General features: G+C 40.5%; 1 protein-coding gene and 3 non-coding genes across 6 annotated transcripts in view; 3 read left to right on the top strand and 1 right to left on the bottom strand.

Moving 5' to 3' along the window:
- The window catches only part of Gatad2b (GATA zinc finger domain containing 2B), a 75,702-nt gene extending 50,145 nt beyond the window's left edge, over positions 1–25,557 (top strand). Inside the window, exons 1-11 of one of the 3 annotated variants that reach the window (XM_052179928.1) lie at positions 2,879–2,899; positions 3,989–4,324; positions 10,611–10,740; positions 11,435–11,566; positions 12,527–12,658; positions 14,547–14,717; positions 15,283–15,595; positions 18,232–18,434; positions 19,784–19,894; positions 20,037–20,154; positions 21,636–25,557. In XM_052179928.1, coding sequence (XP_052035888.1) covers positions 3,990–4,324; positions 10,611–10,740; positions 11,435–11,566; positions 12,527–12,658; positions 14,547–14,717; positions 15,283–15,595; positions 18,232–18,434; positions 19,784–19,894; positions 20,037–20,154; positions 21,636–21,769 — 1,779 coding nt within the window. In that variant the 5' untranslated portion in view covers positions 2,879–2,899; position 3,989 and the 3' untranslated portion in view covers positions 21,770–25,557. Of the gene's footprint in view, positions 1–2,878; positions 2,900–3,988; positions 4,325–10,610; positions 10,741–11,434; positions 11,567–12,526; positions 12,659–14,546; positions 14,718–15,279; positions 15,596–18,231; positions 18,435–19,783; positions 19,895–20,036; positions 20,155–21,635 lie in introns of those variants that run through there. The other 2 variants (XM_052179927.1, XM_052179929.1) reach the window with 2 other exon arrangements.
- Positions 7,169–7,275, bottom strand: LOC127683787 (U6 spliceosomal RNA). Its single transcript, XR_007977592.1, has one exon. It is a non-coding gene; the product is annotated as a U6 spliceosomal RNA (small nuclear RNA).
- Positions 13,215–13,317, top strand: LOC127683833 (U6 spliceosomal RNA). The gene has a single exon (XR_007977633.1). It is a non-coding gene; the product is annotated as a U6 spliceosomal RNA (small nuclear RNA).
- On the top strand, positions 13,994–14,154 carry LOC127683842 (U1 spliceosomal RNA). Its single transcript, XR_007977639.1, has one exon. It is a non-coding gene; the product is annotated as a U1 spliceosomal RNA (small nuclear RNA).
- Positions 25,558–26,507: the final 950 nt, after the last annotated feature.

Below are 26,507 nucleotides of genomic sequence, written 5' to 3'. Positions count from 1 at the left end.
GATACGATGCTTTTGTTTGTTTGTTTGTTTGTTTGTTTGTTTGTTTGTGTTTGTTTGAGACAGGGTTTCTCTGTGTAGCTCTGGCTGTCCTGGAACTTACTCTGTAGACCAGGCTGGCCTCGAACTCAGAAATCAGCCTGCCTCTGCCTCCCAAGTGCTGGAATTATGGGCGTGCACCACCACGCCCAGCTCTATGTACGTTTTGCCTGCATATATGTGTATTTACCACTACATATATATGTAACTCCCATATAACAGGAGATATAGACAGCTGTAAGCTGCCATGTGGTTGCTGGGAATTGAACCTAGATCCTCTGGAAGAGTAGTAAGAACTCTTAACTGCTGAGCTTTCTCTGAAGCTGCAGAACTTCTAATTAAAAACTGAGAGTGCTGGAGAGATGGCTCAGCTGTGTGTGTGTGTGTGTGTGTGTGTGTGTGTGTGTGTGTGTGTGTGTAAAGTGTTTAAAATCAATAAGAACTGAGGTTTACAGTTTATCTGATTTAGTATAGTCACAGAGTTTTATAATCCCTTATTACAGATTCAGAACATGTCATCAAACTGAACAGAAACCCTTTACTCATTAACAGTAGTTGTACTAGAAGCAACTACTGATTTTTGTTTACAAATTTGCTTTTTCGTTTACACTGACATTTGTTGCTTGGTGTCTAGTACCTTGAAAACCCTGTTTAAGATGTAGTTTTAGATCAAATAGTATGTAACTCTGTTTCCTCTTATGTCATTTTGGACAGAATTGCAGAATGTGGTGGTTGTTTAGTGTTTTGTTTTTGAGACAGGATCCTCACTATGCTGCTCTGAGTTGGAATTTAGTATGAAGATTAAGTTGGCCTTACTCCTAAATTCACCTGCCTCTGCTCTACTTTCCTAGTGCTAGTGCTAGAATTAAAGGTGTTTGCCATCTTACCTAGCTTGTTCTGTTTTCTGTTTCATGTATCTCAGGCTAGCTGTGAACTACGCAGCTACATTTGTTTTAAACTTCTAAAAATTTTATTTTTAGAAGTATCTTAGAGTATTGTGCTTAGAGTATTTAGAAGTATCTATGCTTGCATGTGTAGTGTGTATATGATTTGTGTGAGTGGTGTTTATGGAGATCAGAAGTCAGGAATCAGTTGTCACCACTGGGGATCTTGTTTCAGGCAGGGTCTCCTGTTATTTACAGTCTGATGCAGGCTAGCTGGCCTGTGGGCTTCTGGACAGTTCTCCTTGCCCCTCCTCCCATCTCTTTCCTTAGGAGTTTGGAGTTTACAAGTGTATGTCCCATCTAATGGGGCATGTCTAAATGTCTAAAAATTTGACATTTTTACATGCATTCCAGGGGTCAAACTCAGGTTGTTAGGTTTAGCCAACAAGCATTTGTTTTTACTGGCTGTGCTGTCTCTCTAGTCCTTTTGTTGCATTTGTTTGACACCATTAATTATTTTCCTTTGTCACTTTACCTTGTTAACATGGCAAGTTCTTTCTTGCTTTCTGACTCATTTCCTATAATTTAACCCTTAAATTGAGGTTTTAGCCTGGTCCCTTTCTTTCTAACTATATATTCTTTTTCAGTAGTTTGATTCATACTTAACGTATTACTTCAATTGCCTCCTATGCCTGTTCAAATAAGCACCTAGTGTAGGCCTAAGCTGTGAGTCTTTTGCTAATATGCCACATAATGCAGCTATTTTTTAATATCCTCACCTTGATTTCATGGTGCCAGTTTTAGCAGATCTCTATTAGAATGCTTTGTTTAGGTACAAACAGCTAACACCAGCTAACAGTAGCTTAAATATTTAAATAATTTATTGGTCACTGTAATAAGAATGCAAGGATTAGCTTCAAGGTACTTTGATATGTTGACATGGCTATATAATCAGCTCCAGTCACTATGTTCTATAGTACCCAGTGTCTGCTTTATCACTAGTAGGCTGCTTTCTCTCTTGGTCAAAAGATGGCTGCTAGTAATGATACAGCCAGGCTAATATTTTCTCACTCATGTTCAATAGATTTTATAGTGTTTAGTGACTTAGATGCTGTTGTTTTAGTTTTCATTGTGCATATTAATTTTATATAGTACTGTCTTAGGGTTTCTATTGCTGTGATAAAACAGCATGATCAAAAATGTAACTCAAGAGGCCGGGCGGTGGTGGCTCACGCCTGTAATCCCAGCACTCTGGGAGGCAGAGGCAGGTGGATTTCTGAGTTCGAGGCCAGCCTGGTCTACAGAGTGAGCTCCAGGACAGCCAGGGCTATACAGAGAAACCCTGTCTCGAAAAAACCAAATCCAAAAAAAAACAACAAAAAAAAAAAATTGTAAAAAAAAAAATTGTAACTCAAGGAAAGGGATGAGAGAGAGAGAGAGAGAGAGAGAGAGAGAGAGAGAGAGAGAGAGAGGGAGGGAGGGAGGAGAGAGAGAGAAACTTGAGTGTGTGTGTGTGTGTGTGTGTGTGTCCCTGGCTGACTTGGAACTCAGGCTTCTATCTGCCTCTTCCTCCTGAATGCTGGGTTTAAAGGCCTGTACCACTACTGCTGGGCAGAAAAGGGTTTTTAAGTCAAGGAAGTCAAAGAAGATTGTCTTTGCTTTTAGGTGGCTGAATTTCTCAATCTGAATTAGAATGGAAAACAGTATACAGGTAGTCTCTTAACTTTTGGTGTCTTTTTGTTTTGTTTTGATTTTGTTTTTTGGATTTGGTTTTTTTGAGACAGGGTTTCTCTGTATAGCCCTGGCTGTCTTGGAGCTCACTCTGTAGGCCAGGCTGGCCTCGAACTCAGAAATCCACCTGCCTCTGCCTCCCAGAGTGCTGAGATTACAGGTGTGCGCCACCACCGCCTGGCTTGAAATGGTTGTTGTCTGTTGCAAAGAGAAGTTTCCTCAATGCCAGATGAGGACCACACTTATCTGTGAGTAGAAGGGACAATATTTAAAATGTAGTTGTGAATTGTGCTGGTTTAGTAAAGTGATTTAATCTCAGCACTGGGGAAGACAGAGGCAGGCAGATCTCTGAGTTCAAGGCCCTCCTAGTCTACATACTGAGTTCCAGGACTATGTGGGGAGGCTTTCTCAAAAATAAAATAATATATATTATATTTATTATTTGTTTCGAGAAGTTGCATGTGCCATAGCATTCATTTGGAGGTCAGAGGACAACTTTAGGAATTGATTGTCTCCTTCTACCATGGAGCTCTAAGATTGAACTTGGCTCATCAAACTTGGCAGCAAGCACCTTTTCCTACTTTGCCAGTCATCTTGCTGGCACAATTTTCTGTTGTTTTAGTTTATTTTTTAAAATTTTGTGTATATATGTAGGCATCAGGTACTCATTCAGTATGTGTATATATGTATATATGTGTGTGTGTGTATACAGCAAATATTTATATGTATATATACACATAGACACACACAATGAATATACATACTGAATATGTGCCTGATGTCTACAGAGGCCCAAGAGGGCTCTGGATTCCCTGGAACTGGAGTTTTATGGATGTTTGTAAGCTGCCATGTGCGTTCTGGGAGTTGTACTCCACCCAGTCTTCTACAACAGTAGCAAGTACTTTGAATCACTTCTCCAGCCCAGTTGTTTGTTTAATTATATACACCACCTGGCCTTATAGCTCAGACTATCTTTAAATTCTACATCCTCCTGACTCAGACTCCAAAGTTTTGTGATTTTAGGCAAGTTCTATCACCTCCACTATGAATGTTTTTGATTGTTTTTAAAGAACCATCCACATGAGTATAGTGTTTGATTTGGGGTACCTTTTGTAATTAAAGACCTTTGGAGACTATGGTAAATTTGAAGTTTGTTTTTATTGCTGCAGTTGACTGGAGAAATATTAATATAGATATCGTTGGACAGTAATAGCATTAGGAGTTAGCTCTGTTATCTGTAAGTTTAAATGTATGTTACATAAAATATTTTTTCTTTACCTCAGTGTTTCAATTCGAATTCTTAAAAAGGAACTTAATTCTGATCTTTCATTTCATAGGATGGATAGAATGACAGAAGATGCTCTTCGCCTGAATCTTTTGAAGAGGAGTTTGGACCCAGCAGATGAGCGAGATGATGTCCTGGCAAAACGACTGAAAATGGAGGGGCATGAGGCCATGGAACGGCTGAAAATGTTGGCACTGCTCAAAAGAAAAGATTTGGCAAATCTTGAGGTGCCACATGAGTTACCTACCAAGCAAGATGGCAGTGGTGTCAAGGGTTATGAAGAGAAGCTTAATGGAAATCTCAGGCCTCATGGAGACAACAGGACTGCTGGAAGACCCGGCAAAGAAAACATCAATGATGAGCCTGTGGATATGAGTGCCAGACGGAGGTATGGAGCAGTTTAGCTGCCTCCAGGAATAGGGTCTTCTTAAAATAAGCTGAATTTCAATGAGAGGACAGTGCTTTTCATCTTAAAGCTACCTATTTTTGTATTTTGTTGTTTTGCAACAGGGTCTCATACTATAGTCATGCTGGTCTTGAGTTTATGGCTGTCTTCTTGCCTGGGCATGTCAGTGCTGGGGTTACATATAAGTTGCCACATGATGACTTTCTAAAGCTTCTTGAAAGAAGATCTGTGTCTTCTGGCTTGAATTGACCATGAGTTTCTCTTCTTTCCATATGAAGCTAGTAGCTCATAAAGAAAGTCATTGTTCTTAAGATAAAATGATTATTTCTAGGGGCCATAGAGGTGACAAAATAAATTATAGTGTTTGGTGCCCTGGACTTCAAATCCTAGTTCCCACATCAAATAGTTCACACCACCTATAATTCCAGTTCTAAGGGATCCAGCACCCCTCTCCTAGTCTTTCTAGGCACCTGTGCAGACTTTTCTTTCTTCTTAAAAGACGTCATTTCTAAAATAAGGTGGCATTAGATTCTAACCCAATTAATAATATTTCTTTGTTTTTTTCCTTCCTCCTAAGATGGCTTTAGGATTAAAGCAAAGAAATTGGCATCAGCCAGGTGGTGGCGGCGCATGCCTTTAATCCCAGCACTCAGGAGGCAAAGGCAAGTGTATCTCTGAGTTCAAGGCTAGCCTGGTGTACAGAGCAAGTTTCAGAACAACCGGGCCTACACAGAGAAACCCTGTCTCAAAAAACAAAACAAAACAAAAAAGTCTTTCCTTCACATCATTCTTAGGAATTTAGGATCTATTTGTCATAGTTCTTGGATTCTATTTCATGGACCTGGCTTTTCTTTTGTCAAAAGGAACATTATACACATGTGGTCCCTGCAATTCTTACTCTGTCTGTACCACTTTCTTCAGTTCCTACATACAGATTCCTTTGTATACATGTGTTCATTCCTATTCTCTCTCTCTCTCTCTCTCTCTCTCTCTCTCTCTCTCTTACACGCATACACGTGAACACACACACACAAGTTTCACAGGCCCCTTTTCTGGCGTCTGTCAAAATGTAAATTGAAGAAAAGAACCCAGAACTAACTGAGGCTTAAATCAGTCTGATAGTTGAATCAGAATATAGACACCCCTAGTTTTAAGGATACCAAGTTTATCAATAGTTTAGAAATAGTTGATAAAAGTAAGAATTAACTCATTATTCATTTTATTTGACCTTCCTGACTTTTATCCTGGATTAGTATCCAAAGCCCGATCTTTAACAAATTAGACTAATGGATGAGAGAGAAGGAAGGAATAGTTAATGCCTTACATGTGTTTCTTTCTTTATTTTGATAGTATTGGCCCAGAACTCTTTTTTAAAAAAAAACACCTAAAATGACAACAGCAATAAAATCCCACCAAACAAAAAACTTGAAGTAATTACTCTTGGTAATAGTATTTAAAAACTTCAGACAATTTCCTTAGTGAACATGAAAGAGACTTATTTGGAAGCTACATGTAGATTTGGAGAAATGTTATATAAGTAGATCAACCTTACATCCTTTAGGAGGGATGGTATGGATGAATGTGAACATGTGACACACATACTAGATAGATTTTTTTTTTCCATATCCCAAACTAAGCTCTAGCACATCCTTCATAGATACATTTGACAAGCTGGCAATGCTGTTTAATTATATTTATTCAAAAGTCAGAATATGGGATGGATCATGTAGCTCAGAATACAGTGCTTACTTAACCTGTGTAAGGTGCTAGAATCAGTTCCAAATATTGCCCTCCAAAAAGGTCTTATAGCCCTGAAAACACAACCGTTTCATTTAATTTTATTTGTGGATAATGAACTTACAAAATAAAATACATTACACTTTGTGGGCATTGAGTTTAATAGCATCTCTTTTTCCCACAAAGTGTTCTGTAAGAATAAACTAAGGAGCTGGGCAGTGATGACACACACCTTTAATACCCCGCACTTGGGAGGCAGAGACAAGTGATGAATTCAAGACCAGCCTGGTCTGCAGAGTGAGTTACAGGACAGCCAGGGTGATACAGAGAAACCCTGTCTCAAAAAACAAAACAAAAGAATAAGGAGAGGCATGATCTCTTTGATATGAATAAAAACAAGGCCACTTGTTTAATAAGGTGCCTTATTAGTTAAGAGTTCTTGTTCCCTGGTAGAGGACCTGGGTTGAGTTCCTAGTGCCTGTACCATTTGTAATTCACAACCATCTGTACCTCCAATTTCGGGAGTTCAACCCCTTCAGACCTCTGAGGGCAGGAGGCATGTATGTAGTAAACATATGTATATAGGTGCACACAGAATAAAGTAATTTTTTAAAAGAATGAAAAGAAAATATGGAAGGTGAAGTTTGTAACATAAGACCCTCTGTTTTTGTTGTTTCAATACCACTAATTGGGGAAAATTCTTAAATTTTTGAAATAAATTAGGAGTTTTAACCCGGGCCATGGTCGTGCATATATAAGGCCAGCCAGGGCTACCAAAACAATAACAACAACAACAAAAACCCCAAAGATTTGAGGCCTTTATAACTTCTCTGAATATGCCAGATTGAAGGATATAATTGGTGTTCAATTTTTTTTTTTTTTAATTTAAAAATATGGAACGCGGGGGCTGGAGAGATGGCTCAGTGGTTAAGAGCACCGACTGCTCTTCCGAAGGTCCTGAGTTCAAATCCCAGCAACCACATGGTGGCTCACAAGCTATCCATAATGAGAACTGACACCCTCTTCTGGAGTGTCTGAAGACAGCTACAGTGTACTTACATATAATAATAAATAAATAAATCTTTTAAAAAAAATATGGAACGCTTCACGAATTTGCGTGCCATCCTTGCGCAGGGGCCATGCTAATCTTCTCTGTATCGTTCCAATTTTAGTATATGTGCTGCCGAAGCGAGCACTGGTGTTCAATTTTTAATAATCTCCTAACAGTTAAAAGTTTCATACTTAGAAGCTTCAGATAGTGCTTTAAAAAATATTGGATTCCAGGCATACTGGCACATGTCTTTAGTTAAGCACCTAGCAGGCAGATCTCTTGAGTTTGAGGCCAGTCTGGTCTACAGAGTGAGTCTAGGACAACCAGGACTACATAGAGAAACCCTCTCTCAAAAAAAACAGAACAAGCAAACCAAGATTGAGACTTGACTTAGGATTTGCTTTATGTATTTTATCTATCTAATAATATGTATCCAATTGTATCTAAGCATAAGATAGTGTTATTTGCTAGTGTAAGTTATTGATAATGTTATATAGTTCCAAAATGGTCATTAAGAAATACCTCTGCCGGTCTTGGTAAGCAGTCTTGGCAATAAAGGTTCAGGGAAGAATGTTTTACCTTAGAAACAAGCTTTTTACAGAGTATGCTTACGTAGCCAGAGCCAGAATTTCATAAAGCTGTTGTTGTCTAATGGCATTTTTTTTTCTGTAACTATATATTCTCAGCTTGCTGTCTGACTTGTGGCTATAGTACAGTTCAGACACATTACTAGTCCACAAAGCAGTCATTCTCCTTACTCCCTCTCATCTTTTTCTGTTTTCTCAGCTAAACATGTACTGATATGTTAAACTCAGATTTGCCCTGTTCAGAAAGTAAAGGCTTATCTCACTGAGGGCTACTGTGTTTAAAAGACTTCTTTAGGTGAAACTAGGAATGGTGATGGTGCTTGCTGTGAGTTCAAGGTTAGCTTGGGCCACAGGGACCAGCAAAATGGCCCAGTGAGTAAAGTCAATTGCCTCTAAGACTGATAAACCTAAGTTTAATTCTTGACACTCACATGTCAGGAGAAAAGAACTGACCTCTTTGACTACCACAACTGTACCCTGGCGCATATGTACCTGCATGTACACACACTAAATTAAAATTATAAGCATAAAAAAGCTTCTTGGAGCTAGCAATTTTGCTTAGTGGTAGACTACTTACCTAGCATGCATGGAATCCTAGGTTGATTCCCAATAACACAAACGTATACAAATACCATAAGAAAATAGAGGATAGGTATGTTGTACAAGTAATGACCTGTGAGCTTTTGGATTTTTGGTTCTATCTTTAAGATACACAAGCACACCAACCTCGCAGAGACTTATATATTCCCAACTATTCTATCTCAAAAAGCTGTATCTGAAGCTCAGTAATAGAAGGCATGCTTAGGTATCTGTGAAGCCTTGAGTTCTATCCTCAGTGCCAAAAAGAAAGGGGAAAAATAAATTTATCCAGGCATGGTGCTACATTCTTGAGATCATAGTGCTTGGGAAATAGAGGCAGGGGGATCAGCATTTCAAGGTTAGCCAATTGCATGAGACCCTGTCTCACAAACATTTAAGAATTAGGAGAGATGGGAGATACATTTGTTGTTTTTGGAATCTAAGAATTATATTTTTCAGGATTCTTTATATTTGGGCTGCAGAAATATAAAAACAAGGGTTACCAAATGAATAGATTTGGAAATAAGAAAAGTCAGTGTGAGAAGAAAGAAAAGAAAGAAAGAAAGGAGGGAGGGAGAGAGAGGGAAGAAGAAAAGAAAAGAGAAAAGTCCATGTGAAGGATTTTAGATGTTAAAATAGTTCCTGGTGAGGGTGGAGAGATGGCTCAGTGGTTAAGAGCACTGACTGCTCTTCCAGAGGTCCTGAGTTTAATTCCCAGCAACCACATGTTGGCTTACAGCCATCTGTAATGGGATCTGATGCCCTCTTCTGGTATGTTTGAAGAGAGTGACAGTGTACTCACATAAAATAAATAATTTTTTTTTAAAAAAGTAGTTGTAGTTCCTTGATCGTTTCTCTTCAGCAAAGGTACTCTGATAGTTTGTCTTCGGTTTAATCCTTATCAGGAGGCTGTATACTTTATAATTGGTACCGTCAATATCCTCAAGCCATTGTTCACACCATCCTTTGCCTCTCTGTGATGCACTCTCGACAGGATACAGTGTCACTTAATGAGAACCATGTTTTTAGGGTTAGAGTAACCCTAAAACTTCCTTTTTGTCCATCAGTAGTACTCAAGTAGATTACTACATTCTACTGGCTTTGCCCTTTCTTGAAGCCTCTAAATAACTAATAATATAATTAGTGACAGCTCAATGTTGTGATATAGGCAGAACAGTTGTAAATTAAAATGTGATATTAGAGCACTTATCTTAATTTTAAGACTGACCTGGAACTTCCTATGTAGATTAGACTGACATTGAGTGCTGGGATTAAAGGTGTGAACCAACACACCAAATCTGTCTGTCTGTCTGTGTTTGTCTCCCTCCCCGCCTCTCTCTCTGCTCCTCCTCCCTCCTCTACCCCACCTCCTCTTTTTTTTCTTATTTTTATGTGTATGTGTTTAGTTTGCATGATTATCTGTCTATCATGTGCATACAGTGGTAGCCAGAAGGGACTGTCAGATCCTTTGGGACTGGAATTATAGAGTATTGTGAGCCACCATGTTGGTGCTGGGAATTGAACCTGAGTCCTCTGGAAACCAGGCAGCTATCTTTTTAACCTCCACCTTAATTCTTGCCCCCCCCCCAATTTTAAAAACTATTTTATGGGTATGAGTATTTTGCCTGCATGTATGTCATGTGGTAATATGCATGCCTGCTTCCCATGAGGGTCAAAAGAGGACATCAGGTCTCATGGAACTGGAGTTACAGACAATTGTGAGCAGTCCTAAGTCCTGAGAACTAACCCTGAGTCCTGTGGAAGAGCCAACTCTTAAGTTTTAATCCAACTCTCTAGCCTTTCATCCCCCAATTTTTAAAGCTTTTCATCACTTTGTATTTTTGTCCCTGCATATCTTGACAATATTTTAGAAAAATATTTTGCTGGCTTGGAGAGATGGCTCAGAAGTTAAGAGCATTCTCTGTACTTCTAGAGGTCTTGAGTTCAATTCCCAGCAACCATATGGTAGCTCATAACCATCTATAATGAGATCTGGTGCCCTCTTCTGGCATGCATACATGCAGGCAGAATGCTATACACATAATAAATAAATAAATAAATAAATAAATAAATAAATAAATAAATAAATAAATAAATAAATAAATAAATATTTTTAAAATATTTTGCTAAGGTTTTTCCATTGTTCGCATCTTGGTATCTTTATTCTAGGACTTATCTTTATCTTTGTCTTCCTGAATCAGGACAGACTTAAGTTCCCTTGGATTTTTTTTGTTCATTGTAGTGAAGATATTTTCTTAACCTTTTAAGGAACTGTCACTGTTGGAAATACTGTAATTCTCCTTTTCTCGCCCAGTGAGCCAGACCGAGGAAGGCTAACTCCTTCCCCAGACATAATTGTTTTGTCTGATAATGAGGCTTCCAGTCCCCGATCCAGCTCCCGGATGGAAGAGAGACTCAAAGCAGCCAACCTAGAGATGTTTAAGGTAAAAAAAATAAAAGAAGTTCCTCTTTCTTCTGTTGTTCTTCGTCATATTATTACTACTACTACTACTCCTACTCTTATTTCATGTTCCTTCCATTTTCTTGATTCCATGGTTTTGGTTTTGTATTTTTGTTTTGATTTGCGTTTGGGATGTAAATAATTACCTATTTGATAAAGTGTTCGTGCTGATTCTTCACAACGTGCCCTTTAAAATGTAGCTGTTACTAAACAGCTAAAGCATGTATATGAATGTATATGAAGTTATATTCAGTATAATTCATCTTTAGAAAATGAAATTGAACTTTGTGATTTAAGTCACATAAAGTAAATCCTTAGGTGTGGTAATTTCCTTTACATTATCCAGAATATAGAAGAATTCTTACTTGTTTTTATACATCTACATCAAACATGATTTTCAAAAACTTAGAGGCTATTTTAAAAGAAAATATTGTTTCCTTTTTGTCAGTCATATTTTTGCTAGGAATACATTGATTGGCCTTTATATATAGTCACAGGTACTTTTTGCATACCTGCCTCCTGAATACTGCTCTGCATGGACTACAAAGATAGAATCATCTCTTCACTTCTGCTTCTTATATAAGAAGGTTTCAGAAGAGAAATACAGATCATTTCTTGCAGGAAAGGATTCTGGTTACTGCTGCTGTTGCTGACTTACAATCTCTATATTTCTTTAGGGGAAAGGCATTGAGGAGCGGCAGCAGCTAATCAAGCAGTTGAGGGATGAGCTACGACTGGAAGAAGCTCGTCTGGTACTTTTAAAGAAACTGAGACAGAGTCAGCTACAGAAAGAGAATGTGGTCCAAAAGGTATTTCTAAAAGGAAAAAAAGTCTAGTTTGAGATGGTACTACCCCAGGTAGAGTTAGTTAGCCTTGTGGACTGTTGTCTGGTTCTGTGGGTTTGTGTGTGTGTGTGTGTGTGTGTGTGTGTTTAAAAATCTCTACAAGTATGGAGATTAAAAAGTAGTAATTCTGTTTTGTTTTACCCTTTAGCATTAATCAAGAAAAACCTTACTTTTGGCATAGTTGTGTGTATCTGTGATGCTAAGTAAAGTTAGAATCACGAGTTTTAAGTTCTGGGGCTGGAGAGACAGCTCAGCAGTTGAGCCCTCTTGCTGTTCTTGTACAGAGGCTGCTTTGATTCCCAGCACCCACATGGCAGCTCACAACCAGCTGTCAGTACAATTCCAAGGAATTTGATGCCTTCTGGCCCTATGCAGCCACCAGGCACATACATGGTACACAGATATAAATGAAGGCAAAACAATCATATACAAAAAAATGCTTCTTTTTTATAAGGAGTTAAACTGGCCATGTGAGACGGTGTCTGAAAAGAGACAAGGCCTGGCATAGTGACACGTACTTGAAAGACAGGGCTGACGGATCTCTGAGGCTAGCTGGGTCTACACGTCAGCCTGGGCTATACACAACAAGATCCAGGCTCAAAGAAACAAAAAAGAAAAATCCAAAAAGTATTAATTTCATTTTTCTCATATTTCTTCCTTGTCAGGAACTTAAGGTTCATTTGTTGTTTACATTCACAAGGAAATTTTAAAAGCTTAGAACGTATCTGAATTTGACCTCTAGGGTTTTTGTTTTGCTTTGTTTTTTTCTAGACAGAGATTCTCTATGTAGCCCTGACTGTCCTGGAAATCACTCTGTAGACCAGGCTGGCCAGATCCACCTGTCTCTGCCTCCCAAGTGCTGGGATTAAAGGTGTGCGCCACCACAGTCAAACTCACAGTCTCATTTTCTGTTTCCCCTTCCAGACTCCAGTTGTACAGAATGCAGCATCTATTGTTCAGCCATCTCCTGCACATGTGGGACAACAAGGCTTATCTAAGCTTCCCTCCCGGCCTGGGGCTCAAGGGATTGAGCCTCAAAATTTGAGAACATTACAGGTATGTGGCCCATAGTGGGATCTTACTATTGAAGTCTGTCACTCTTGTCTTTTTATTGTTTTATTTTTTGGTTTTTTTTTTTTTTTTTTTTTTTTTTTTTTTTTTTTTTTTGAGACAGGATTTCTCTGTGTAGCTCCAACTGTCCTGGAACTCACTCTGTGGACCAGGCTGGCCTCGAACTCAGAAATCCACCTGCCTCTGCCTTCCAAGTGCTGGGATTAAAGGGGTGTGCCACCACTGCCTGGCACACTCTTGTCTTTATTTGGGGATTTTTGTAAAGATTGTAGAAGAATTTCAATATAAGGCCAGTAGCCTGATCTACATGATAAGTTCCAGAATAGCCAGGGCTATGTAAAGAGACCCTGTTTAAAAAAAAAAAAAAAGGTTAAGAAAGAAATCCAGTACTCTTCTGGCCTCTTTAGGCATATCATTCACATGTATTTATATATACAAACAATAAAATAAATCTTTTTTTATGAAAGTCAGAATTGGGACTAAAGAGATGGCTCAGTGGTTAAGAGCACCCACTGTTCTTCAGAAGTTCTGAATTCTATACTCGCTTTGGCAGCACATTTACTAAAGTTGGAATGATACAGATAATATTAGCATGCGTCCTGTGCAAGGATGACATGCAAATTCATGAAGCAGTCCGTATTTTTTTAGCAAAAAAAAGAGGTTCTGAGTTCAATTCCCAGAACCTACATGGTGGATCACAACCATCTGTAATGAGAGCTAATGCTGTTTCCTGGTGCATCTGAAGACCGCTACAGTGTTCTCATATACATACAATAAATCTTTAAAAAAAAAGTCAGAGCCGAAGAGATGGCTTAGTTTGGCTAAGAGCACTTCCATTAGACCTGGTTTTAATTACTAGCACCTGCAAGAGCTTCTTTTCTTCATGTAACTCTAGTCTCAAGAGATTTAATACCCTTTTGGTCTCTGAAGGCACAAGGTGTATATGTATATGTGTATATATATATATACACATTATACATATATATATGTATAATGCATAGACCATATATGTAGGCAAAACACCAATACACATTAAAACAATAAACATTTTAAAGAACTTTCTGGCCACTAAATCAGCATTTAGTGGTGTTCAAGGGCCTGGTAAGATGCACCAGAGGTAAGAGCACTTGCTGCTCTTGCAGAGGACCTCGGTTCTATTCCTATTCCCGCATAGTAGCTCAAAACCACCTGTAAGGGTAGTTTCAGGGAAGTTGACATCCTCTTCTGACCTCAGCAGGTGGTGCACACACATACATGTAGGTAAAATATCCATCCACATAAAATGAAAATAAGTTAATCAAAAAAATGTTTTGACTAACTATACTTACCTGGTGGGGGAGACACCATGACCATGAAGGTGGTTTTCCCAGACTGAGGCTTATCCATTGCACTCTGGATGTGCTGACCCCTGTGATTTCCCCAAATGCGGGGAAACTCAACTGCATAATTTGTGGTAGTGGGGACTGCATCCACGCTCCCTGGTTTGTTTGCTTTTAAAAGAGAGCTTATGAACTGTATTTGGTGGCAGTTTGACATGTTTCTTAAGTTGTGCATTTGGTCTAGGTTTGTTAGCTGCTGATATGTTTTACTTTAGAAAAGAACTTAGTGATTTTAGTGCTCTACATTGTTGTCTTTGTATGTTGACCTGCTGCCCTCTCCTTACTGCACCCTTCGTTTCTGTTAGCCTCCTGTAATGAACTGTCCTTAAAATTATTTTGACTAGAGTGATGGTAGATTTCTTCCATTAATTGTTACCTGAAATTATCAAGTGTGTCCCCATGGTTCTAGTTGGGACCATTATGAGCAGGGTTTTCAGTTTGCATTTTATGGGGTATTATGTCATCTGTGAGTCTTTTCCCATTCTCCCCTTTAGGGTCACAGTGTCATCCGTTCAGCAACCAACACCACCCTCCCACACATGTTGATGTCTCAACGTGTTATTGCACCAAATCCAGCCCAACTTCAGGGCCAACGGGGCCCACCGAAGCCTGGCATTGTGCGCACCACAGCACCTAACATGAGTCCTGCCATCAGCTACCAGCCGGTAAGAGTGGGTGAGCACTGCAGTGGGGCAGAAAAGGCCTTGATTGGCTCTTCTACAGAAGAGATACAGGTTCTAAGTTTTTGTATATAGAGGACAAGAGTGATTTGAATAGAGAGCATTCCCTAGAATGGATGCTTTAAGGAATTATATGAAGAAGGTGGTAGAAAAAGTAGTATATTGTAGAGCATAGCTAAAATCTATCTTAAGAAAAAGAGATATATCTTAATCTAGAAATGAGAGTGGGATGAAAGTGATAGAAATTTAGTACTCTAGTACTCACATGAAATTCTCAAAAATAAATGTAGATTTGAAAAAGAGAAGATGTGGCAAAAAGCATAGGTACATGCCTGAAAGCGTCCCTCATCTTTGCACTCTCAAACATGTTTAGCTCATGGGTGCCAACATTGTTGTTTCTTATGTACCAGGACTATCTTTTAGTGGGAAGTTAAATGTTTCCTGTTTTAAAGAGCTAAACAGTCGATACTAGGATCAAGTAATGACCTCCCTTAGAAATTACGATGGTCTCCTACTTATCAGCCACCTGTCCCCTATTCCTTTTCAGCAGTCAAGTTCTTCTGTTCCCTGTCAGCGCACAACGTCTTCTGCCATCTATATGAACCTTGCCTCCCATATTCAGCCAGGGACTGTGAACAGAGTGTCCTCACCACTTCCTAGCCCCAGTGCCATGAGTGATGCCGCCAACTCACAGGCTGCAGCCAAATTGGCTCTTCGAAAACAGCTGGAAAAGACGCTCCTGGAGATACCACCTCCAAAACCTCCTGCTCCCTTGCTTCACTTCCTGCCTAGTGCAGCCAATAGCGAGTTTATCTACATGGTAGGCTTGGAAGAAGTCGTACAGAGTGTCATTGACAGCCAAGGTAACACTTTCTTCTAATTAAGTCTCTAAGCAGAGGGTTGCCAAGCCTCTTGGCAGAGAACAAGTATTACAGGGAACTGTATAGTATTAAATAACTGCTCTTAATGCAGGCCTGATAGCTCATTGCTTATAAGCCCACCATTTTGTAGGCTTAGGCAGGAGGATTGCTCCAAGTTCAAGGCCATCCTGGGCTACATAGTAAAGTAAAAGCCAATTTATAGAGTACAGACTGAGCCCCTGTCTTGAAAATTTCAAAGCCACTCATATACACAAAAATAAGGAAAATCTTAAAAAGAAAGAGTACAGTCTAGAGATGCAGTTCATTTGGTAGACTACTTGCTTATCCGGAAGAGAAGAAGATTATCTAGTTCCTTTTTTTGTTTTGTTTTGTTTTGTTTTTTTGTTGAGACAGGGTCTCACCATATAATTCTGGCTAGTCTGGAACTCATTATGTATAGATCAAGCTGGCCTTGCTTGAACCTGCTTGGCCTCCACAAAGTGCTGCTATGAAAAGCACATGCAATGCCTGTACTTTAGACAAATAGAATTTATGGTTTATGACTTTGGAGTTATTATATATTCAGTCCCTACCCTTTTAATGTTTATAGTGAAAACACTACACACACACACACACACACACACACACACACACACACACTCACCCACTCAAATGTAAATAACTTAAGCATCATTGCATGAACATTGTAACCCAGTACTGAACCAGATCTGACACCATGTAGTGTGGTCTTAAGTTGTTATTAAGCTTAAAATATCAAACAGTATTGGAAAGTCCCTAGAGGACTTTACATTGGAGGAACAATATATTGCAAAACAAAACATATGTTTCCCTTCCATCTCTTTCGCTTTTTTTTCTTTTTAGATAAAACATTATTATATATTCCAGAGTGATCCAGAAATTGATTATGGATCTTATCTTATTATAGGGTACCTTAATTTCAGCCAGGTAAAGTAGCTTATAATTCCTTCCAGCACTTGGAATACCCACGCAAAAGTGTTGTGATTCAGAGACTAGCCTGAGCTATATAGTGAGTCCTAGGTCAGCCTGAGCTACAATGTAAAATCGTATCTCAGAAAAATCTTTACAAAATAACTATTCAGACCCTGATAACAGAATATTGTAAATGTGTGTATGTGAAGGGAAAGTGTAATATATAAAGTATTAAGAAACAAAGTGGGGGAGGGCAGGGCTGGAGAGATGGCTCAAAGTACTAGCTGATCTTCCTGAGCACCCACATGCCAGTTCATAGCTGTAACACCAGTTTCAGAGGCTCTGACACCTTCACACAAACATTCATGCAGGCAAAATACCAATGCACATGAAATAAAAGTTTAAATTAAAAAAAAAAAGAGGGCCAAGTGTGGTGGTGCATCTCAGCACTTGGGAGGCAGAAGCAGGTGGCTCTCTGAAGCCTGGTCTATAGAGTGAGTTCCAGAACAGCCAGAAACACACAGAGAAACCCTGTCTTAAAAAACAAACCAAAAATAAATGAATAAAATAAACAGAAAGCATTGTTTAAGTGGATCTCTTTGATTCTAATTTTTATTATTATAAGATTTTTTTTAAGACCATATAACCAGGTAGAGCTCAGCCTTACTCTGTAGCTCAGCCTTACCTTAAACTCAGGGGCCTCCTTCCCTAGCCTCCCAGCTACTCTTGATTATTAAGCCAAAGTATTTATTAAATGATATTGAAAAAAGTTTTTAAGACCATTTAAAGTTGTACATGCCTTTAATCCTAGCACTAGGGAGGCAAAGGCAGGAAAAATATTTTTGAGTTTAAGGCCAGCCAGCTCTATGTACTGAGTTCTAGGACAGCCTAATCTACATAGTGAGACTGTATCTCAAAATAAGACAATACTTATATAAATTTTAGATTCACTTATTTAATTTGTTTTTGCCTTCATGCATATGTGTCTACCATGTTTTCTGGTGCACTCAGATAATCTTTCAGAAGAGTGCATCACAGTCTCTAAACTGCAGTTATGATGGGTTGTGAGCTACTGTATGGGTGCACATAGCCAAACTCCAGTCCTCTCTGTAAGGGCAACAAAGTGCTTTTTAAACTAACTACTGGTTTGGTTTGGTTTGGTTTGGTTTGGTTTGGTTTGGTTTGGTTTGGTTTGGTTTGGTTTGGTTGTTTCTTTCTTTCTTTCTTTTTTTTTGGGGGGGGGGGGTTGGTTTTTTTTCGAAACAGGGTTTCTCTGATCCTTGTTTGACCTGGAACTCACTCTGTAGACCAGGCTGGCCTTGAACTCATAAATCCACCTGCCTCTGCCTCCCAAGTGCTGGGATTAAAGGCGTGTGCTACCGCTGTTTCTCGTTTTGAATTTGTTAATTCTTTTAAGTAGGGAGAAGAGAATGGGAAGTTGCCAAAAATGTGGCATGTTGTTGCCATTATGAAATCCGAGGAGAGCTTTGTGAATTTACTTCTTTCCTTCCACCTTTATATGGGTTTCAAAGATGGAACTCAGTTGTTTTAGACTTGCACATACTCAACTATCTCACCGACCTTGTGTTGTCTCTTAAGTTAACAAAATTAACTTGTGGGAAAGACACTTAATGAAAACTAACAGAAGAGGTGAGAAACCACTAACTGTTCTTTCTTTTGGCCTCTAGGCAAAAACTGTGCCTCACTTCTGAGGGTCGAACCCTTTGTATGTGCCCAGTGCCGCACAGATTTCACCCCTCACTGGAAGCAAGAAAAGAATGGTAAGATCCTCTGTGAGCAGTGTATGACTTCCAACCAGAAAAAGGCTCTAAAAGCTGAACACACTAACCGGCTGAAAAACGCTTTCGTTAAAGCCCTACAGCAGGAACAGGTGAGAACTCTGACTCCTACCTGCACAGTCATCTGAACAGGCTTGGTTTTCCCAAAGGGTTTTGGGCCTGAAAACCTAGTTTCCTTTTTAAAAGAAAAGAAGGGGGGAAAGGGGTGTGGTAGCGCATACCTTCAATCCCCTCACTCTGTAGGCAGAGCAAGCTGATCTCTTTGAGTTGGAAGCCTGCCTGGTCCACAGAGGTCCAGGCCAGCGTAAATTAGGTAAAGACACCTTTTTTTTTTTTTTTTTTTTTTTTTGGCTTTTTGGCTTTTTGGCTTTTTGGCTTTTTGGATTTGGTTTTTTCGAGACACAGTTTCTCTGTATAGCCCTGGCTGTCCTGGATCCCACTCTATAGACCAGGCTGGCCTCAAACTCAGAAATCCGCCTGCCTCTGCCAACACCCATTCTTAAAAAAACAAAACAATATAATCCTTTTTTGTTACTCTGCCCCGTTTATATCATTTGGTTGTTTTCATAATACCATGTACAAATAACTGAGATTAAAGAACAGAAAGAAGGCTTGGATCATGATTGTTTTTAATAGCTCTGAAGAAAGTCTCACCATTAGCTCTAAATGGCCTGGAACTTTTGATTCTCCCATTTTTGCCTCTTGAGAGCTGGCATTACTGGAGTGTGCTACAACATCCAGGTCCTCTAATCTCTACTTTTGGTCAGACAAATGGATTTTGCTGAAAGGAATTTGCTGCATACTTTTAATTATGCAATCTATAGTTAAATGACAAAAGAATAAGTGATAAAGTAACCCAGTAAACATTAGTGGCAATAGAAGTGTGTGAGCATTTCCTAATAGAATCTTCAAAGGGAAAGATGTGTTGAAGATGCTCAGGTCCTTTTCCATTTCCCACTCCACTAACTATCAGAGTCCTTTAAGTAGATAGCATCATGAGCCTTGTGGAAAATAGATAAGCCAAAATCAAAAATAAGATACTAGTTTAATGGTAGAGCTCTTGCTTCCCATATCTGAGGCTCTGGTTTCAATCTCCAGCACTGTATGGTAGTTACATGCAAACATGAATGCATAAATGAATCTCTTTAAAAATTAAAGAAATAGATAGGACCTCAAAGATTCATTAGTTTTAATTACATTACCATCCATCGTCCTCCAGTTGTCCTCATGAGAGCCAGCTTTCTAGAGAGAAGGGAATGTTTTTAATCTATAAGCTTGTTGGCTGCTTGTACCTGGAGATCTCGGCGTTGCCATACCACCAAACTTTTCACCTTTTCTGCATGTTCTAACTAGCTGGCATCATTACAGAAATAAACCCTTGGTTTTCTAGTTAGAAAATTAGGTGCTGTCTTGTTTAATCTCATCTAATAACTCCCAACAGGAAATTGAACAGCGATTACAGCAGCAGGCAGCACTCTCCCCAACGACAGCTCCAGCTGTATCCAGTGTCAGTAAACAGGAGACCATCATGAGACATCATACACTGCGGCAGGTGAGGAATTTTTCCACAACCCTGCTTTTTCTTAGGGGCTGTGCTCCTGCAGGAAATGATTCTGTTCTCTTTTTACTCCTTTGGGTCTTTTGAACTTCTGTAATGGCAAGGTTTCATCAACCATCCTGTTCCCCTGTTGCAGGCTCCACAGCCCCAGAGCAGCCTCCAGCGCGGCATTCCCACATCTGCCCGATCCATGCTTTCAAACTTCGCACAGGCACCCCAGTTGTCTGTGCCAGGTGGCCTCCTTGGTATGCCAGGTAAGAGGGGTTGATTTCAGGACATAGCTCACAGGGATTACTAATTAGTAGATAGTCTTTTTTCTGATGATCTTGTATAGCTCAAGCTGGCTCTGAGCTTGCTTTGTAACTAACAAGTACTGGAATTACAGGTGTATACCACCTAGCTTTAGTGTACAGTTCTTTTTGTGCACAGGGGGTGCATGTGTGTATGGGTACTTGTACGGAGAGGCTAGGCATCAATCTTGAGTGTCATTCCTCAGGCACTGTCCACCTGTTTTTTTGAGATAGGGTCTCCTGTTTTCCTCTAGCTTATAAAATAAGCTCACCTACAAATTCTAGAGAACTGCATCCCGTTGTTAGGATTATAAGCATGCACTACCAGACCTGACTTTTTTATGTAGGTGCTAGGGATCAAGCTTAGGTCCTGTTTGCATGGCAAGCACTTTGCTGGCTGAGCGCTTGCTCTCTTCAGCCATAGTATACAAATCTTTTCTTTTTCCTTTTTCTTTTTTTGTTTTTTTGGGTTGTTTTTAGTATGAGTGTCCCACCTACATGTACTTGTACTACATGTACTATATCCACTTGCATGCCTGGTCCCCAGAGGCCAGAATAGCGTGTCTGGTGTCTGATCCCCTGGAACTGGAGTTATTAGAGTTGTGAACCATCATGTGTGTGCTAGGAATTAAGCTTCAATCCTCTGAAAGAACAGCCAGTACTCCTTTATTTGTTTGGCTTTTTGTTGTTGTTTTGTTGTGTTTTGTTTTTTGGGGATAGGGGGAGGGGGGGCAGGGTTTCTCTGTGTACCCATGGCTGTCCTGGACTCACCCTTATAGACCAGCCTGGCCTGGAACTCAGAGATCCTCCTGCCTCTGTCTCAGTGCTAGGATTAAAAGTGTTACTATCAGCTACTGATCCATCTCTAGCACCTATGCACAAATCTGTAGTAACCCCTTTAGACACCATTGTTCCTTTTTTCTGTTTTCTCGGTTCTTGGGCCATAACTATTCTTTTGTTATTCAGCAAATGAATTTTTACTAAGTCGTGAGTGCACTAAGACTTTGGTAAAATGGTCTCTACCATTATAAATTTAATTCTGGTATGCTTTCATTGAGCATGTGAGTTCTAGAACAGCAGGGTCAGCCGTCCAGCATGAATGATTGGATTCTTTTCCACGCTTCATTGGTCCCAAAATCAGAGCAGATCATTGATTGTTTCTCCATTTCAATAATTTTTCTGTCATGAAGGTTTAACTCTTTCTTCTATATTGTGCTATAAGACTGTTCATTAGTCCTGATAGGACTGATGTCTGTGGAGGCATTCTTTCCCTGCAGCTCAGCAGTGAGAGGATAGCTGCTGCTGAAACAAAGCTAGCTGAGGCAGAGAAGTGCAGGCCATTGTAGATATTTCCTCCCCATCTCTAACTGCAATCTGGGATAGGACAACAGGGGTGTCGTTTCTTCCCTTAATACCTGTCCCCTCTTTTTGTCTCATGAATCTAGGTGTCAACATTGCATACTTGAACACTGGCATTGGAGGACATAAAGCCCCAAGTTTGGCAGACCGGCAGCGTGAATACCTTTTAGACATGATCCCCCCCAGGTCTATATCGCAGTCCATCAGTGGGCAGAAATAACGCCTGTTCCACCTGTACTGCCCATCCTTGAATCCTTTACCCATTTCTCCCATTGCCCCAACTTCCGTCGCATGCAGTGCCTGTACTGGTGCCTACCATACACGGAAAGCAAAACTGAAAAAAAACAGAAGACAAAAATAGACATCAACAAGAAAATACACGCCCTGCCCTGCCACCTCCCCTGTATTTCACACTGCTGCGATCTGTTCTCCTGCTGCTCTGTCTTTTCTCTTCAATTTTCTTTAACAGTAAGGTGGATCTTTGCCTCTGATAGAGGTCAGAATGGGGTCCTGGGGAGAATTTAAGCCCTTTGATATGTGTTTCTAAAGTATGTTTTATGCTATAATTATTATCATTTTTAATTATATTGTGTGTTTTCCCTTTGTTCTGTAGACGGTTAACCCCCATCTTCTGTTTTCTGTTCTCTTTATTTCCCTACCTCCCTCTGCTAACCCTCCTTCTTTTTTAAAAAAAAAAGTATATATATATATATGTATATGTATACATATATATATATATATACACACACATACACACACATATAATTCAGTGATCACATGCAGATTGCAGTGGCTCCTCAGCTGCCAATAGGAAATAACTGAGAATGTTAGGGACAGAGATGTTGAGTGCACTTAACCTGAGTTGTGGAGTGGGCATCATCAGACAAGTAGGAATAGCATCCCAGCTGTGGTCAGTCAGGACCTGGAGAGTTTAGGAGGCGTTGTTTTAGTAATGAAGTTGAGCTCTGTGACAATGAGTTACAGAGCCGAGAGGGAAAAGCTTAAAACAAAAACTGCCTGTGATTTAACAAAGCATGAGATATGGGGGGAGAGGTTACATACGTTCATTAGTGTCCCAGAGAAAGCTGCAGCCAGGTCCTGGCCTTCCAAGTGCTTGGAGAGTAAGATGAATCTCCTGACCCCAGTGAGGACACAGAAGTCTGTTCTAGGCCAATTATCTTGAGATGGTTTATCTTATTTTCTTTGTAAAATTGTCTCTCATCACATCTTCACACCGTTTAGCAAGTGTTCATCTTCCTTCTAACTGTAGTTGGATGTGTCCACACTGCAGGTGGCTGGGTTTTCTAGAAGTTGGAATAGGTATATGTGAATCATGTGACAGAAGGGGAAACTAGACATAGAGGAAGAAGAGGTTTCTCCCAACGGTTGAGATTTTCACACGTTTCTGTCCCTGTGCCCTCTGAGTGCTGAGAGGTAATGGGTGTAGGCCTCCACTTAGGTCGGCATTCCACTCTGACTCTGCTGTGCTGGCTGTAGACCCAACTCCTCAGAGGCAAGCAGCTTGTTAAACCAGCTTTGGACCTCAGCTATAGAGGATTGTCTTCCCCCAAGCTCCTCTCCCCAAGATTTTGTTCATTTTGCCTTTTTTTTTCCTTGGCACTATTAATGTAGAGAATAAATTGAATTGTGCAATGTCGCTGTTCTGAGGTTAGGGAGGTTAACATCCTGTTTGTCCACACTGTGGCAAGGGGGCGTGGGGGACCAAGCTGTTTTTTGAGGTAAGAGAAGCCTGGAATTGAAGGGTTTCCGCTTTCTTCAGAGTGTACACGCACTGCCTCTGCAGCTCTCGAGGCCGTCAGAGTGCACTGGGGACGCTTTGAGCAAAGACATATGAGGAGTTTATAATGTTTTTGCCCTTGATAGCCACCTGTGGAATTTCCCTCATTTTTATTTTTAAAAACTAAATAATTTTTTTAAAGTAAGAAGGCACTTTTAAAATTATACACACAACACACCCAAACTACACACCTTTCCCATAAAATTTGGGGGTAGGGCGGGAAAAGAAGCTAGATCAAGCTCAATCCCCCCACTCTGTTCTCTTCTTTCCCAGTACCCCAGTGCCACTGTGGGTGATTATACTGGCCCTACGGGTCTTCCTGGCTTTTTTCTTTCTTCCCTTTCCTTCAAATTTATTGAGCACTTAATAAAGGAGCAGAGAGACAGCTGTGTCTGGGCTCCCCGAGTGGTGAAATGACCTGGAAGCTAGACGCTAGTAACAAGTAGTTTGAGCAGGTCATTTAAGTATTTTTCTGGGGAATGTGGTGCCCCTGACTGTAAGTGGTGGGGGAGGGAGGGGGGCTAATGGAGCTGGGTTTGGGATTATTTTAAAATTATATATATATATATAAAGATATATTCTTACATCTTTTCCTCGCCCTCTGTGCTTTGAAAGCACTGAATAAATTGATTCTGTTGTTCTCTTCCACAAAATTGGAAGATTTTTTTTCTTCCATTTTTTTAAATGTTCTTACCAGTCATCTTGCCTTGTGGCATGTCTGTCTAACCTTTCCCTACCCTGTGACGAAGTGCCATTTCTGTTAAGTCTCCCTGACCCCCAACTCAGAGGTGCTCAGAGGTACAAGGTGCCCAAGTTTGTCAGTTGAGATTAAAAGGAACAGAGAATGTGCAATACTGTCCAGCGGGGCTGTCCTTGCCCTGAGCTAGGTCCTCTCCCTGGGAGCCAGGCCACTTTGACTAGGGTTTGGAGGTAAGGTGTATGGAAATGGGGAGTGGTAGCAAGGAGAGCCCATAGTTTCAGTGCCTGTTTAGGTGCTGAGGCCGTAGGGGAGAAGGTAGGGTCTTCCTGTTTCTATTCCTTCAGGGTCCATTACATAGAAGCTGCTAGTGTAGCTCTGTGGCCCTTCGCTCAGTCGCTGAGGTGTGATTTCTCATCCTCCTTCCCCATCATCATACTCTTCCCAGGAATTAGCAAGAGGGGTGAAATCTTTCTTAATCATGGTAAAGTATTAGCCTTCCATCTTCTCCCTTAGGTCCTGCCCCCATCCCCTTCTTCAAGCCTCTACATTTTACATCACTGATTGCCTTGTGTCCTTCCAAGCCTTTTTTTTTTTTTAATTATCTCTCATCCTCCAGCTGTGACCCTTATAGACACTAACCTTCATGCCCCAAGGATAGGAGGAAAGACCCTGAGTTCAGTGGTCCTTTACCATTGGACTTTAACTCTCAGGTATCAGTAGAGTGGGGATCCAACAGGAACAATCTAGCTTCCTCTATACCTTGAGGCAGTATAAGCAGTCATTCATGGATGGTGTCTTACTCCACAGCAGCCTGAAATGGGTGGATTAGTGGCAAGGCTGGGGTAAAATTAGAAGACAGAAGTCCTTATTTGTCAGTTTATTTTGTCACTAGACCACAGCATCTGAACACCCTCCATTGCTGAATAAGTATTTTTCCTGCATTTTGGGATATATGTATGGTAGACATTTCTTTTTAAAGACACCAAGATAAATGTTTTCCTGCCTTGGTTACCTTTCCTTTCCCCTTTAAAAGGAATTAGCTATAGAACTGCTTTGTAAAGATGCTTCTTGATATTTTACTTTTGTTCCTTTCCCCAACCATTCCCATTTCCCCCTTTTTTCTAGAAGGCATAACCCTTCTCTCCACAGCCCCTATCCCACTCATCCTAGGCTCCCTTCCTTTCCATCAAGATCTTCATTAGCTTACGATATTTGCTGCCGAGATGTTATAACAAGGACTCATTCATGTATATAAGCTATTTCTTGATCCATTTAAAAGGAATTGTACATTGTGTAGAAAAAAAAAAAACATGAAAAAGAGAAAAAAAAAAGCCCTAGCCATGGATATTGTGAAACTGTGTTATGTCATTTTGTAATGTGCCCGTTTGTGTATGATCCGTGCAAAAGGGTTTCTGGGGAAGGGGAGGGTGGAGGGAGGCAGGACTGTGGAGGGTGGGGAGAGGAGTGGGCCGGGCCCAGCACACTGAGACTGGCAGCTGCTCCAACCCCATCCCTCCTTAAAGATGCCACCTCCCCCACCACCCACCCCTATTTTGTGCCTTGCCCTCCCCACCCTGGAGTAATCTCTCCAGGTCACCAGCACTGCCTTGGCAGAGCCCACTCCCTGCCCTAGCCTGCCCACTCTTCCTACCCCCAGCATTAGGTTGATAGTGTGGGAAAGTGCTGGAAGCTGGGAGGTAGCCGAGGAATGGGGCAGTTCCTGGGGGCATTGAAACCAAGTATTATTATGAATTGTAATTGTATTTGCACTGTTTTCCCCCTCTGATTGCATCAGCATATATACAATATACCTATATAACGAAATCCAGTGTGAAAGCTTTCTTATGCAAGGGATTTCCCCCACCCTTCAGAAAAGAACCTCATGGACTTCTAAAAGGGTAGATTGTCAGGAGATAGTAGAATAGTAGAAAGAAAGAATTTTAATTGTCCTAAGGAAGTTCAGTCTGAACCATTTAAGGATATGTGATTGAGTTGAGGCTGTCTCCTGTGAATCATAGGGCTCCAGGTCCAGGCCTGTACTAAGAATCTAGGACACAAGGAGGCAGTGTGACCTGGGGCCTGCTGACTTGCTGTGTGAGCTTGGGTGGAGCTGGTGTCTTCAACCAGTGAAGTGAGGGAGAAAACCACTGGCCTCCATGCTCAAAATTCCACAATTCTTTCCCCATCTGCCAGAAAACTAAAAACACCCTGAGGTGAGGGAAGCACTGGGCTGAGAAACCAGGGAGGGAATGAAAGTGACATACTAGTGTTAACTTGTGTGACAATGTCCTTGGAAAGTTGCCAGCCCCCTGGTTGCACATTGGTCTGGGAGAGGTGGCAGTGATGCAGGGTGTTGGACTGATGGCATCTTGGCCCTTGTGTTTGTAGCCATGTTGTGACCAGGCTCCAAGCCTCCTTCACAATCACAATTCTTACGGGTGGTTAACCAGCAAATGCCCC

Source organism: Apodemus sylvaticus, chromosome 4 (genome assembly GCF_947179515.1).
Source record: "Apodemus sylvaticus chromosome 4, mApoSyl1.1, whole genome shotgun sequence".
Lineage (NCBI taxonomy): Eukaryota > Metazoa > Chordata > Mammalia > Rodentia > Muridae > Apodemus > Apodemus sylvaticus.
The sequence above is the reverse complement of the archived record's forward strand: the minus strand, read 5'-3'. Positions and strand labels throughout refer to the sequence as shown.